This window comes from Amblyomma maculatum, chromosome 2, assembly GCF_055883805.1.
Source record: "Amblyomma maculatum isolate TAMU_Amacu chromosome 2, ASM5588380v1, whole genome shotgun sequence".
Taxonomy (NCBI): Eukaryota; Metazoa; Arthropoda; class Arachnida; order Ixodida; family Ixodidae; genus Amblyomma; species Amblyomma maculatum.
The window spans coordinates 57,007,474-57,023,381 of record NC_139345.1 but is presented as its reverse complement, the minus strand read 5'-3'; the positions used below and the strand labels follow the sequence as shown (position 1 = coordinate 57,023,381).

The 15,908-nt window shown below is 45.4% G+C and overlaps 1 protein-coding gene across 1 annotated transcript in view; it reads left to right on the top strand.

The window, feature by feature from the left end:
• Positions 1-15,908, top strand: part of LOC146198706 (venom factor-like) — a 121,179-nt gene that overhangs the window by 35,331 nt on the left and 69,940 nt on the right. Inside the window, exons 15-18 of the mRNA XM_084594202.1 lie at positions 925-1,048; positions 2,094-2,135; positions 4,948-5,127; positions 13,350-13,479. Of these exons, the coding sequence (XP_084450328.1) occupies positions 925-1,048; positions 2,094-2,135; positions 4,948-5,127; positions 13,350-13,479 (476 nt within the window). The remainder of the gene's footprint in view (positions 1-924; positions 1,049-2,093; positions 2,136-4,947; positions 5,128-13,349; positions 13,480-15,908) is intronic.

Sequence of the window (15,908 nt, the reverse complement as noted above, 5' to 3'; positions counted from 1 at the left end):
AGGTTCAGACCCATTCACGAGTACAGGTGAATCACGAAACTTCAGCACAGTGGTAAACACTGCTAATCACCGAAGCTTAGACTTCCGAGATAAAACGCACGGGGGTGAAAAACAGGAGCCATAGCTTGTGGCTCAACGGGGCTGCGCACGTCGCTGTGTGCGATGGCCCTTTAACATATGTTAGAGGGTGCCAAGTGTCAACCCATTAATTTTCACACATCTTTTACTGGCTGATAAGCCAAGCCAAACACGATATCATTTATGGTCCCAGTCCGCAGAAAAACCGGTGTCGGCGTTGTCAGCGAAGAAATCACGGGCGTGACTTTGTGAAGTAGTGGCTGTCATGGTCGGGTACTGATCGCGCATAGGGTTGCTTGATGTCACGTGACAGGGTGACATGCTCAATTCGGTAGGAGCTGCCAATTGGGGGCTCTCGTTTTAGACCGTAGGGTGAGATCAGAATCAGCCTTCTAGGAGCCTTTCATTTCTTGTCAGACACGCTAACCCTAGGTCACCCAGAGGCGTTCGTACGACTTGGTTGGGTCGAGTGGTCTTTTCCATTCTACTGCATGGTAAACAGTACGTGTGCGATATTAGATGAACAATTTAAGGAACTGCTAATCGGGTGAGTAAAAAACTCCATGGACGCGAACAAAGATCAGCAAAGACACTTTGTAATCGGGACCCGTACTATTGTCAAGTCATACATTTAAGGGAGGAGTTTAAGGGTCCCTCTAAATTTATAAGTGCCGACATATGTACTGCGAATGCCTTCAGTGTGTAAACACGGGCTTCTGGCATAAAATAATTGCGGCTGTTCGTTTCTCTCTGACTGAGTGAGTCATCTTTGGCAAGGGGTTTCGCGGTAATAGAGATAACTTACCGATTTGTCATACAACTCGTTTGCACATAAAATCTTTCCAGGTGTTCCAGTCCATGGAAGCAAAGGACAGAGGCAACGGACAGGATGCTGGCATAAGGGCTCTTGAAACGCTTGCGAACTCAGGCGTGGTGCTTCTCGCATCAAGCGCCATTTACGGCGCACCAGGCAAGAAAAAACGTTCTCCATTCTTATCGTCTATGCAAATTCTTACGTGCAATAGAATATCATGTTTTATTTCACCAAGCTTGTTGCAAATAGATCGCGCACTACAGTCACACAGGAGAAGACAGGTAGAGTGAATTATGTTCGCGATTACTCGAGCAAAGCAATAGCGGACATAGCCAACTGTGATAATATTACATCTACAAATTGCGACATCATCAGATTTCATCTTTATTCTCAACGACGCCCCATTTGTTGGACAGGTGCACTTCGCAATCATCGAGCATGAAAGCAGGTTGGATAACCTGTATAGCTTCTCACTTTCATTGACATATGTGACGACTGGCAGAACACGCGTCATTGTCTGAGGTGTGATTTAACTGTCTCTTAAGTTCCGTTATGTTTAGCTGGTACGCCTATGTAATATTTGCTGTTGTAAAGCTCACTGGTTTGCCCAGATGACTCAAGTATTCGGCCGGCACCAAAGTCTTGTGAACCCCGGGATGCTTTGTGACGCACAACAAATCAGCTAAAATTGAAAGGAGTACACGTGCTGTGTGATATTGCGTCGAGGTTTTTGGTCACTCCTAAGAGATGCCTGCATGCTACGCCTTGTGCCTTTCAAGATTGTGCGGAGCATTGTAAGAACGCATATAATAACCTCGAATTAATTGCAATTGCTTTCAACTGTATTCACTGCCTTGTCTCCTTGTATGAGCATCAAATATTGAAGACTGGATAGAAATATGTTTCTAAGCTGTCAGAAAATTTAGCATGCATATGTAAGCTACATTAGAAAGCACGAATTCATATGTGTTGTGTTGTGTTTTGGCAGATAGATAACTAAGGACATCATGCGTCAAGCACAAGGTTGCAAATTTCATCGACACTGCATTTTCATTCATAAAAATAATATAATACAATAATTAGAGGTCATGAGGCAACTTCAAGGTATTTCATTTTTTCATGAACCAATGTTTTATTTTCGTTGCACTGTAATCAGAAAAAATATCAGTTGGTCAAAGAATAGTATCTGTTGTTTCAGCAGAGATGAGACAGCGCACCAAACGAGAAGTCAAGTTGGACATAGGTAGGTGGAACTTCACTTCTCTGGGCTCCCCACTTACTGCGCTTTAGCTATCCTGCGAGCTACTTGTGCTTTAACTATCTTGTGCGCTTAGCTTCGGCGCATATGTTGGTGGTGACAGTGCGTCCGGCAGGGCAGCCAGATCTTGTTAGCCGCTCCTGGTGCTAATTTTGAAGTCCGAAAGATGGCTTGGCGCTACAGTGTTGTGAACATTTTGCGGCCACCGTAAAATATAGGTCTTACGATATTTTTTTTTTTTTTTTTGGGGGGGGGGGGCGCTGCATGCAAATGATGCGACTATGCGGAAGATGACTGAAACTGAATGCTGTCGACGACAAGAAATATTTATGCTCCTTATTGCTTTACTTTCAGTGACTGCATGAATGTGCAGAACAGTAGCGAGAACGCTGTCTTCTAGCACTTTAGAATTCGTTACCGGAATACGTTCAACGCAAGGAGTTTTGCTTTATTCCGGATAACTGCTGAGAGCATTGTTAACGGTATTTAAGATAAACGGCCGGCTTGATGTAGCGCGTACGCTCCCACATTTCAGTCTACGTGTGTAATCCAACATTCAATGGCTTGAGCAATCTAATGAGCCGACGGTCTGTTAAGATGAAGCCGGCCATGTAGACAGCATGATTAACTTTGTCCACCAGGGTTCTTAAATGTGCACAGAAATGTTAAGAACGTTTCAGCGCTTTTCCTCCGCAAACCTTTACACTAGACTAGTTGTCTTCATTCATCTTTACGTTAGAGATTCGCGAGCATAACACTAAAAAAATTACAGGATTGCACTTAGCTTCACTTAAGAATTTAGGGGCGAAAGCCTTTTCTTCTTTCTCTTCTTTTTACCTCTTCCCTCCTTACGTTAGCGCGCTCGTTATAATTTCATGCCTTTGTTTTCTTTGGATTCGTCGTCAGAACCTATTGCGACGTCCTTATCGGGGAAATTATGCTGACGTCAAAATCTATTGCGATGTTTGGCTGACACATCTCCCGGAATTTCGCAGAATTTCGCCGACACGTCTCACATACGCGATATGTCCACCATGAGCATAAAAAGGCTATCGCTTTAAAATGACAGTACAAGACACAAGCGTCTTTTTTTAAGCGCGCGTTTACAGTCGTATCTTCTGCTGTCCCTTTTTAGCTTTTTTAGGAGACGTCGAAGTCAAGAAACATTTGTGCTGCATGAGAAATACTGTCTCCATAGCTGTAATCAGGCTAGGCTGTCGCGCGAGATTGCAGAACGATTCCGTTGCTATACGCTTGTGCCGGGGCGGAAAGGAAGCCAAGAGGGCATTTGGTATGTTTATAGCCCTGTTGAGTGCACTTTTAGCTACACGATTTAATAACAGCTTGTGTATATGCCCATTTTCTCGTGATACTTGTCCTTTACGCCGGTAGCAACGATGCTGTGCTCTTAATCATCTCCTGGAAAGGTCACAGTGCTCGCTAAGAGATTTAATCCGCCGCAGTACGCGGCAGGTTTTATGTATGCTTGTTTAGAACGGCAGTAGTTGGGCGGTTAAGGCACTTTATTGCTCTGAATAATGTTGTTGCACAAAAGTTTGAGCCATTAAAACGAGCAGAAAAAACGCAGTCGTATAAACTTTGCGGAAAATTTACCTTTCACACTCCTTTGATTTGTGGCACCACAGTTTAAAGCTGTGAAAACTGTTGGATGCTATGATGTCGCCGACTAATATTAATTGCTGAGCTACCATTCCATCTCCCGTCCAGTCTGCTAGGGGTTTTTGAGGGTGAGCGGTCATATATTATAGAAACATTAAGGGTCCAAATCACTTTTACTAGGCAGAACTATTTCGTTTGTTAACCTTGAGTTCTTTCAACCCGGGAATGTTCTAGTACCTTTAGGGAGCTATGTCTATTGTGCAAAAATATGACGAGTGCAGTTCCGGCTGTAGCAGCAGCGCTTCCATGGACGCGAAACGAATAAGGAGCCATTATGTCTCGCAATTTCAACGCATAACAAAGAATCGCAGGGGACCTAAGATGAACCAGACCTTACCTCTGCGGCTTCCTTCGAGACATCCGTGGTCTTTCAGGACGTTAAACTATGCTATTCACATTTATTATCGCACTACGGCCTAATTAGCCATTTCGCATAAAAACGAATTTTAATGTTGCAACCTAATTTTAATCTTTTTAATGTTACCCGTGAGCATGAGAAACGCTCAATAGTAGTTTGGTTTGTGTAGGCTTTTCTTATTTTTCCATAATGACGCATCATGTGGGTGACAAGATAGCGGTTATTTTGCTTCTAGTCCAGTATCCTGCTGGTTTCTATATGAAGCCTTCACCGCCACCTGCTGTGTCCCATCTTTGTTGTGCGCTATGGAACCTCATAAATGGCCACTAGTGACCTCATGACCACTGCTCCGCAGGGCACCTGCACTGCTGCGTTCGCCGCACGTACTAGAGGGCGATCACAATCTGTGCGCATTCTGTGCTGCGGCGGGCGCTCAGTGTCAACACAAAAACTAACACCGTAGTTCGAACAGGGTTTAGAGCGCTGGAAAACTTTTTTTTTTTATTGCTGTTTAGTTGGAAAGCGGGCGGAAGTTGTGCACTCTGGTACTTATATATTCGAACTCGGTGTAAGCATGTTTAGACTAAAACTACCGAACACAGGAAAAAAGAAGCATTTCGGGTTTATCAAAACCCGACCTCTCGATTTTTTCGCCCTTGCGGAGCACTTCAAATTTCGTGTCTCACACGACTAAATGGTGGTGCAGGGGGGAGGGGGTCTATACAGAATATTTACCCACCTTTGTGCTCGCGGTCACAGTCAACGAATACCAGAACGAGACGCTCCGAGACTGCTGCTCTCAGGGCATGAAGCCTGACCCGTACCTGCGGAGCTGCTCGGAACGGGAGGAGGCGCTGCGCAGCTATCTGGATGACGGCAGCGCCTCGTACTCGGAAACGTGTGTCGAAGCCTTCGTCAGGTGCTGCACCTATGTCGAAGGTATGGAAAACTAACTCTGAACTCACCATGATACTTCTGGCGTTCTTAGCGCAGCTACTTTGCACTAGAAAACTGAGGACGTTTTCCGAATTTACGACGAATGTGCTACCTATTCGGGAGTTGCATCTTGCTATTTTCAAAGCAAAGCAAATCTAATCTCCAAAAATAGAGTGAAACGATGGGAAGGTTGTAAGCTTTCTGCTCTGTATGCGTAAATGTGCAGAGATGCCATGATGACATGATGAGTAAGTTACTGCAATTAGGTGCCTTTTAAACATACCATTAGTAATGTTCCTGAAGGAAAAATCAGCTTTCTTCAAATCTGCGAGGAACTGCAGTTCGAATTAGGCGATTTTGAAGTATTGGAAACTAAGGGCCCCCTTACTGTAATATAATGTTCCTCCTATGCTTTTCTTTGTGTCTATTATAGTTTGTTTGGACCTTTATCGCACACAAAATTCGTTTTATACTTTTGCCGCCTATTTATACAAGCTTCTTCCACACTGATAAGCACAGGTTGCGGCCGTTTCTATGCCGGTGGCAACCGATCTACTTGAGAAGTAGATCGGTCACTGTGGCACTTGAATTTCGTTTTTCAGTTTTGTCCTGTTCATAAAACATCCGTTTTCGGTAAAAGCGGTCTCTTCGTTTGGATTATCCGATCAAATCTACTTAATGTTTTCTCAGTGTTCATGTGGAAAGCGGGTTGTACTGTACACAAATGATTTTGCTGAGAGAGAGAGAGAAGGTGGCTGTGCCACTGGATCCCGATGTAAAAATCGCACCAAACTGGCCCCGGGAAGTCAGGAAGAGGAGGAGGAGCAGGAGGAGGAGGATAAAAAGTTTGTTAGACGCAAGGGAGGCGATCTAGTTGGCTAGTTGGCAGCACTACTTCCACCTAAAATGATGGCTGTTTATTCCATTCTGGTTATGTAAATGAGCATATTCGCCAATGCATCACCCCCTATGTCGTATTCTTCCCTACCCAGAGGTAATGCCGAACAAATGCTTTCTCAGCAGCTGCTGCGTTCAGTGCTTAGTTTGTTTGCGGTTGTGCCGGTAAACAAACTGGGGTAGACATCCCTTTCCCTTCCCCGTTCTTCTTGTATATCCTTGCTGGTTCACATTGACCACTCTACACAGAAGGTATCATAATGAAAGAAAAATAGGAGAGGTCGGGCGTTGGTAAAGCGACCCTGGATTGATGCTTTACACTGGGGAAGGTGGAAAGACTAAGTAAAAGGAAAGTTACAGTGCGAATGCAGGTAGATGTCGTAGTACAACAAATGGCTTCGTGTGGTCCGGGTTATAGAAGATACCGTGCTCATAATGGATTGCATTCGTCATACGTACGACGTGCAGGCTATGCAGCAGAAATCGTTTACACAGACCACGTACAGTGACAGAGAGAAACTTCACACAGTCTCCTATCCCGGCACAAGCGCGTAATCATGCAAACCACACAGAGTTGCAGAACCAGCACACCATACACATACATATATCTCGAACTAATGCGCATGCACGTGCGCGGCTCAGATTGGAAACCAGTAGGCGCGCACAGCGCAATACAGACAAGCGTCACAGGCGGCAATATAGGCCTCTTTCACATAAAAAATAAAATAAAAAATGCCTTCAAAGTACACCACCCATCAAGTTTCTTCTGACGCCTAAATTAGTTTTGTTAGACAAAGGGCGACTCCCCAATTGATTGAGAGTAGTTTGCAAGGTTCACCTCGCAACGGTGTAGTTAGAGCACTGTCCAATAATATGATGAGCTATCTCTGTAATCTTTCAGTAAAAAGGACCCCGAGCTAGCTTCAGCTTCCATACTGCGCGCGCAGCTTTTTCTACACGCAGTTACAAGCCGTAACACATGGAACACAGTTTCTTGACGTCGCATAGCATTAGATGGCAGGCAATGTCGAAGAGCAGCATCAAGCCGAGAAACGTGGTCCTGTTGATGGCTCATATCTTTCCAGTGCAGCTGCACGGCAGCCTCCACTGAACGAGTCGTTAACGCCATAAGATCCCTTCTAAAGAATGAAAGTTGAAATGAAGCCCGAGCAGCGCGTCTGCCTAAGGACGTTGATATTCCATTATATCGCAATGGTTGGGTATCTCCTGAAGCCTGGCTGCGAGGCCGCACTAGAACGCCTCACCTAGCAAGAACACAATTTTTATGATAACCTGTTCGCATATACTTGATTTCATACATAGTCTTCAGTGCGGCTCTGTCGCAGAATATCGTCCAGCGATTTCGGTGTGCAGACCAATATAGCGGATGATCTCTAGTATGCCTGCCAATTTGGTTGCCAATAGGAGTTGGTTATCTTTAATGAGCTCCGAAGAATCAGTAGGCCCAGAAAAGATTTATTTCATAGCATGAGGGCTCACCTAAGCTTAGTCTTGCGCGTGAATCCTCTGATTTTCCCTAACATCGCGAAGTTGCACAGCAAACAGTACCTGGCGAAGCATCGTATAATTCACCACATTGCGACCTCAGGTATCCCGATATTTGTTCGTCTCCACCGGGGGCCTGCAGAAGTCTCAAACGCCGGCTTTAACTCTGCATAATGGACCCTTCATCAAGAACCTGGGGAATTGCCTTGCACATAGTGTCAAGAAAAGATGCTGGTGGCTGGACGTCATGTTCTGTTTAAAACCCACCTAATGCAAACACTTAGAACACCGATGACAGCCCTAATAAAAGCCCACTATCCGAATGCAGGGACATTGTTAGTATGTGGGAGTGCCTATTCGACTTCGTAGAACTGCACGGACTTTTGAGTGAACTAAGAATATTGTAATGCTAGGTCTCAACACCGTGCTTGCCTGCTTCCTAAGTTCGATGCTCTCTATGTAGAGTGCACAAACAAGCACCGCTCATATATTTCGTTCTTAAGATGAAAATTCATCTCCTCATCTCTTCAAAGACGCATAAAGCATGGCAGGCGGTGCAGTTCGTTAGTTCCACGTCAGCAGCCGGCAGTTGCCCCTATGTTTTGTCACAGAAGCTGCTGAAATCACCTCAAGCTAATTACAGCACATTCGACCCAGGAATCCTCGCCGTATCTTGCCATCAAAAACTTTTGTGGCCGAAACTTCCACGCACTCAGAGAGGATAAGGCCTTCACTCTTGCCTTTGGATGGAATCACAGCACCTTCACTGCAAAAAGATACCTGGCAACTTTACTTTATAACACAGTTCACAACGTATCTGATGCCCTTCCCGCGTTTGCGCTGTGCCGTGCCAACAGCCAGTGAGAGTGGGGAAACTAGCAGCATTCCATTGCAGTGGCAACGAGGTGCGCCGTATTAGCGTCTCATTTACGTCCCTGTGGCTCATCGACTGTCAGCTTCCGGTTTGTATCACGTTGATAATGTGCGAGGGATGCACCAATGTCCAGCGGCACTTCTTGTTCTCTGCCATGCAATTTTCGATCCACTGCTCCAAATGAGTAAACATATGCTACGCAGGAGATAGTAATTGCTCAAAACCTTCCTCTGAGCAGAAATTAGACGGCCTTCGCTGAACTTGAACAAGTCTTCGTTGTCGGCGCTTGAAAATTCAGAGGCATACTATCGCCCCTGCCTCTCCTTATGGGCGTCCGGACGCCCCGTTATCATGTAGACATTGTTCCTAGCCGTCATCACGTGGGGCCAATTACCTGGTCATAAGCTTGTATTAAGGCGAAAGCCTTTATTGACTCATACTGTAGTTCGCAGAAGGGGTCACACTTTGCGGCACCCTAGGTCACACCACCTTCACTGCAAAAATATACCTGGCAATCTTCACTTTATAACACAGTTCACAACGTATCTGATGCCCTACCCGCGTCTGCGCGGATCACTGCCTTCGTGGACTACTGCCTTGTCGTAGCGGAGGGGCTTGCGAAACTCGATGAAGTCGTGAGCTCTGCTGTGTAGGGCCACCCAAGATAGACAGGTCACGGCAGAGAGTTGTGACAAAATGTGGTTTACTGGAGAAGGTAATGGCAACCCACTCCGTTATTTCCTGCCAAGAAAACCCTATGGACAGTCACAATAGCATTAATGATAGGGCGCCGGAAGATGAGCTGCCCAGGTTGGAAGGCGTCCCACATGTTGCTGGGGATGAACGAAGGGCGATTCCTAGTAGCTCCAGCACGAATGAAGCGGCTGGGCTAAAGCCAAAAGGACGCTCAGTTGGGGATGTGTCGGGAAGCGACCGGGAAGTCCGATGTTGCTAGGAGATATATCATCTAGCAACACCGAATGTAAGGTCTATGACGCAAGGTACACTGCATGTCGCAAAGCGAGAAATGAACAGATTGAACATTGATATCTTGGGTATCAGCGAGCTCAAGTGGACCTGAATGGGAGAATGTAATTCCGGCGACCATTATGTCTTTTATTGTGGGCATGAATCCAGGAGAAGGAATGGGGTCGCTCTCATAGTAAACAGAAGAATGGGCAAAGCAGTGCTAGGGTACAACCCCAAAAACGACCGAATGATTTCACTTCGGATCCAAGGTCCCCCTTTCAACATAACAGTTATCCAAGTCAATGCACCAACCACCACTGCTGAAGAAGCTGACGTTAAGAAATTTTATGCTGACCTGCAATGCCTTTTAGACCACACTCCATCATCAGACGTCCTTTCTCTCATAGGAGACTGGAATGCTAAGGTGGGGAGTGAAGAAATATCCGGAATTACAGGCAAGTTCGGTCTTGGTGAGCCAAATGAAGCTGGGCAGAGGCAACTAGAGTTTTGTCAAGAAAACGACCTGACCATAGCGAATACTCATTTTCAACAGCACAAGACGCACCTGTACACATGGACTTCACCGGACGGTCTGTACAGGAATCAGATTGATTATATTTTTGCCGGCAGAGATGGAGAAGCGCTATACAAGCAGTAAAAACAAGACCTTGGGTCGATTGTGGCACCGATCATCAGCTTCTTGTTGCCAAATTTATGCTTCGATTGAGGAAAATGCAGAAAACTAAAAGGCCTTTCAGGTATGATCTGGATCAAATTCCATCAGAATATGCTGTGGAAGTGAGTAATCAATTTCAAGAATTAGATCTAGAAGACTGAGAGCCTGAAAAGATGTGTACTGATGTTCGTGATATAATGCAAGAAGTTGCTACTAAGGTAGTTATAAAGCAAAATAAATGCAAGAAAGCAAACTGGGTATCTGAAGAGGCTTTGCAAATAGCTGAGGAAAGGAGGATGACAAAAGTTATGGGGAAAAGAGAAAGATACAAGTTGCTCAATGCGGATTTCACAGAAAATAGCAAGGAGAGATAAAAATGCCTTCCTGAACATACAGTGCCAAGCAATTGAGGACACAAGCTAATTGAGGAACACAAGAGCTCTGTATAAGACAATCAAAGATGTCAAATGAAGCTTGTGTGCTATGCTGGGCATGATAAAGGACAAACGAGGCAGGGACCTCACTGAAGCCTCAGAGATAATGAAGAGGTGGCAGGAATACACAGAACTGTACAAGGACCCGGATGTGCATACCCAACATAAGACGGGTGTGATTGCTGATCTCGAGCCAGGCATCCTGAAAAGTGAAGTTGAATGGGCATTAGCCAGGCTTGCTAAGAACAAAGATAAGCGGAATTGATGGCATTCCAGCTGAGTTGCTTCAAAACCTCAACCATGACGCTGTTAACGTTCTGTATACATTATGTCAGCAAATTTGGACAACCCTGCAGTGGCCACAGGATTGGAGGAGGTCAGTTTACATCCCCATTCTAAAGAAAGGCAGTGCCAAAGATTGTTCCAACTACCAGACGATCGCGCTTACTTCGCATGCTGATGTTGAAAATCCTCCAAGATAGGCTGCAGCAGTATGTAGATCGGGAGCTTCCGGACGTGCAAGCTGAGTTTCGCAAGGGCAGAGGAACCAGAGACCAAATTGCCAACCTTCGCTGGATCATGGAAAAAGCAAGAGAGTTCCAGAAAGCCATTTACTTGTGCTTTATTGATTATGCGAAAGCGTTTGACTGCGTAGATCACAGCAGATTGTGGCAAGCTCTCCAAGAGATGGGAGTTCCAATTCACCTCATCTGTCTCCTCAGGAACCTTTATGAAGGGCAAGAGGCCACAGTCAGAACTGGGCATGGTCTTACTGATTGGTTTCCGATTGAGAAAAGAGTGAGACAAGGCTGCATACTGTCGCCCTGCCTATTTAACCTATGTGCTGAGTGCATCATGATGAAGGCCGGTCTGGACGAGGTTTCAGCAGGAGTGAAGATTGCTGGAAAACGTATCAACGACCTTAGGTATGCGGACGATATCACTTTAATGGCAGAAAGTGAAGTGGAACTCAAGAGACTTTTGATGCGCGTACAAGAAGAGAGTGAGAAGGTTGGGCTTAAAGTGAACATTAAAAAGACAAAGATTATGGCGTCTTGCCCTATCAAGTCCTGGACCATCAAGGGGCAAGAAGTGAAAGCTGTGACAGATTTTCTCTTCTTGTGCTCCAAGATTACACCGAAAGGAGACTGCAGCCATGAAATTAGGAGTCGCCTGCTTCTGGAAAAGAAAGCCATGGCTAGCCTCGACCACCTATTAAAGAGCAGAGACATTAGACGGCCAACCAATATCCGTATAACTCGTGCTATGGTCTTTCCAGTTGTGATGTATGGATGCGAGAGTTGGACTGTGAAGAAGGCTGACCGCCTAAGAATTGACGCGTTTGAATTTTCGTGCTGGCGGAGACTCTTGAGAATTTCTTGGACTGCCAGAAGATGAGATCAGTCGATATCGTCTACCATAAACCCTGTCTGCTCATTGAGGGTCAATTTCTAAAGTTAAAGCTCAGCTACTTTGGTCCTTCGATAAGAAGGGAGGAGTCGCTGGAGAAAGATTTGATGTTGGGAAAGGTTGAGGGTCACCGGAGAAGGGGTAGGCAGCGAACGCGGTGGTTAGATGTCATCCTCGAGGAGCTGCAGATAAAGTTATGTGATGTTAGGAAGATAGTGAGAGACCGGAAAGCGTGGCGTGATATGGTCCATAGGGTCACGAACAGTCGCACACGACTGAACAACTGAACTGAACTGAACTGAGGTCACGTGATGCCATCCAAGATGACGGCTACCATAGGTCAAGGTTAACCACCTTGGGCCCACGTCCCCCAAAGGGGAACGTATTAAGGCGTAATACGCTTTCGTTACGTGGGGGTGCTAACTGGCAACTGCGATGGCCGAGTACTAACTAGATGTTGGGCTTCTTGACATTACATTCGACAGGCGCTGCCAACTCGGGCCTCTCCTTTCATATGGGAGGGTAATATCAGAATCAGCTTGCCAAGACCCTTGTATTCACGTTGTCCTTAGGCCACACAGGCACGTTCATACGGCTCGGTTTATGCGGAACTTTGTATGTTGGCTGGTAGCTTAGGCTATCGCGTCATAGCTATCCAGGCGTCCGTGCGGTGCAGTTTATATGGTGCTACCTCGAGTGCCGCACCACACAGCCTATAGACACTAACGCAGTATAACCAGGAATTAGCGAAGTTTCAAACAAAGGCTTTCGGCTTATCGCACTTCAGTGGTCCAAAGTGCCACAACAGTTTTAATATTAATCGGCCATGACCTGCACATCTACCATATGGCCATCTGACGTGACCACGTCCGCCATCCCTTAAAATCAGGCTGCGGTATTGTATGCATTGTATGACCAAGACATACACGTACGATTTCGGCTTGTAGACTGAAACTGGTATACTTTGCCGCTCTTGTGCATGTGGTCGTGCCACCAGCACTGGCCTGATCTCCGCAATCTTCCCTTGCTACTTCATCCAAGCGTGTGCATAGGTGTCTCCTTTGGCGTGCGCTCTAGGAAAGGGTATCGACTCCTCGTGCCTGTAGCGCCCCATCATGCCACTCTCTGTCATTGGCCTTAATTAGCTTGGAACGACGTCCGCCACTGCAGAAGCTGCCACCCGGTTTCACAGCACGGCTGGGCGCACAGTAAACCATCTCGGAATCCAGCCATGTGGGGACTGATTATTTCTCGCCGTAGCTCCGATGCAGTCTTTTATTTCGGTTGAAGACTCAATGTGTATGCAAATTTGCATTCAAATTTGTTTTTTGGAAATTCCTGATTTAGCTAACGGCAGAGAGCTCACCATTCTTTTTGTACGACCCATGCAGTAACGCACTAACAACGATGGTTCTGCTGCAGGAGACTCAACTTTTCTTTCGCTTTTCCTTATTTTCAGAGCACCAGGCCGTCGCAAGGTCATTTTATGAGCAGGATGACTTATTGGGCGAAGGCAACTTCAATGATTTGCAGGGTCTTGAACGGCGGGACTTCAGGGAGACGTGGATATTCACTAAAGTAATCATAGAGTACGTAACATTGCTCTACTTCGCGATTACCGCATGATTATAGGAGTATAGGTCGAAGTGTTGCCAGACTGCTGGTATTCGTTTCAAAGGTCGGATTAAGGGAGATCACATAGAGGAGAAATAACGCTCACGCTATTTGTAGTGCTTTTAGCACACAACATAATCGCATTACGTGTGCACCGGGCCGTGCGCGACGTCAGTTTTCTTTCAAAGATTTCTGCTACTAAACTTGACCTACGAAATAAGGGGTATGGTGCGGGTGCCTAATATATGGTTGGTTATAAGATTTGAAATGAGGTGGTACTTTGGAAATTGATTTACGAAAACGCCTGTGGAATAGGTGCAGTACGATTCATGGCCATGAAAGTTGCTAGAAATCTTTTAAATGAACGTAGCTTGCATTCGCGCTTACATCTGATTCAAAATTTCTTATGTACTGCTTGTGCTTGCTTTATTTTCATAGTCACGTAGAGTTTTCTCAAAATTCAATGTCACAGTTAAAACAGTCTTCTAGGAGCGCAGAACGGTTAACCTTACCAAAACTGTTCTAAAATATTCTCACAAAGCGGAAAATATTGTCTTTCTCTCCACTGTGCATTAACGACGAGTGACTTCTTTAGATATTGAAATATTGACCTAGGCTGTATATTCTAGTCGTGCTTATGGGAAAGACACTGCCTGGCGTTTGTGGAAGTTTGTGGTTTCTTAAAACTTACAGTTTCTGACAAGGTACACGTCTTGTCCCGCGTAAGAACTTGCGAAATATTCAAATATAGGATTTTTGAGTTAGAATACCGTTTTTTTTGCGATAGTATTGCCGCTGTATAGTGCATCATAATGCAGCCATAACGTGTCAATTAACAGGCTAGGTGACTGATACTGAGTGGCAAAATTATAGCTATTAACTTCGGCTAATTATTTCTGATAGGCTTATAGCCAACCGTAGGTGATGCCCATATCAGTGCCTGGAATTTCAAATATACTGCTGTAGGCATATGCAAACCACACTTGAAGGAAACAGAACAGAGATGCTGGAGGCAGCTCTAGCGACGCCTACGAGGCCGAGTCAGACCGCGGTGCACCCATTCCGCCGTGTCTTGTAGAGCCTGGCAGACAGTATAGGAGAGCGGCCCGGTATGTTACAAGTGCGCTGCTTTGCTACGCTCTCGTAGATGTTGCTAGAACTGCGCTGGCCCCTCTATTTTGCATTCACCCGAACGAGGCTCCCAAATGCCTCTTGCTGCAGCAGCGAAAAGAAAATCATTTTCAAAATTTCAAATACTGATACGGTGATTACTAGCGGTTGGCTACAAACAAGCCTTTCAGAAATAGATGAACCTGACTGTTAACAGTCGATCCGTTAACCCCTCACTATTACTCAACCAATCAGCACATGTCGGCCGTGTTGTGAAATCTGTGCCACTGACGATGCTATACCGAAAAAAAGAGCGCTCTAACTAAAAAACCCTACTTCACAAACATTGCGGAAAGCACTATAATAAGAACTCAGCATAAGTTCCCTAAAAACATGATTTTAAGAAAAATGTAGATTATGCTTTTGAAGAACGCGGCTTTTCCGCTCGAAGTGACCATGAACAAAGATAAAAAAAGGAGCTCCGAATTTCATCGCTCCAGAAATATATTTTCTGAAAGGTAAACAAATAATATATCACCAGGATCTGAAATGTGGTTTTTACAAGACAACGAAAGTTTAAGATAAAGTCTGTGAATGTACTTTCTCAACGTGCTCAACGTCAGCACAAAAAAAAAAAAAAGAAAAAAAAAAACGAAAAGCTCACGAAGTTCAAAACACATTCCACGTCACTGGGTGCTCGGTACACCCGAATGTGCCACTGTTATCATAGAGTAACATACATGCTTAAAGAGAGGACACTCGACGCCATTTGCGGTCCAGCTCGAGGTTTCATGACTCTGCGAGACGGCGTTGCATCTCCAAAAAACGTTTTAGCTTCAGGACTGTATGTGAATAAAAATCGACTATAGACAGGTCGAAGTAACGGAATGTCGATTATTTTGTTACTAAAAGTAAGGCAAGATTAGGTGCAAATAGCCATAATTGTCACGGCTAGGTAGCATGCGTCACAACCTCCCGATTCAAACGGTTCTGTTTTATCTATGGCCATGCCCATGCGAACACTTTTTGTGTCCCTGTCGCGCTCTATAAAAAGTGCGCGAGAGTGGGTTGATGACGAACAACATTGTTCTGTATTGCTTCAGTTACTGCCTTTGCGCTTTTAAACAATGCCAGTAACTATTTCGCGTAAGTGACGCAGACGCCTGTGCATCAAACTACCAGACGTATGCGAAAAACCGAAACCGAAATTTACATTGCGGCTTCCGAAATTTAGCATTTTCAAGCTCCCCGCTCTGCTTTGAGGCTGGCATGCTTCGCCGACTCCGTTGTGCTC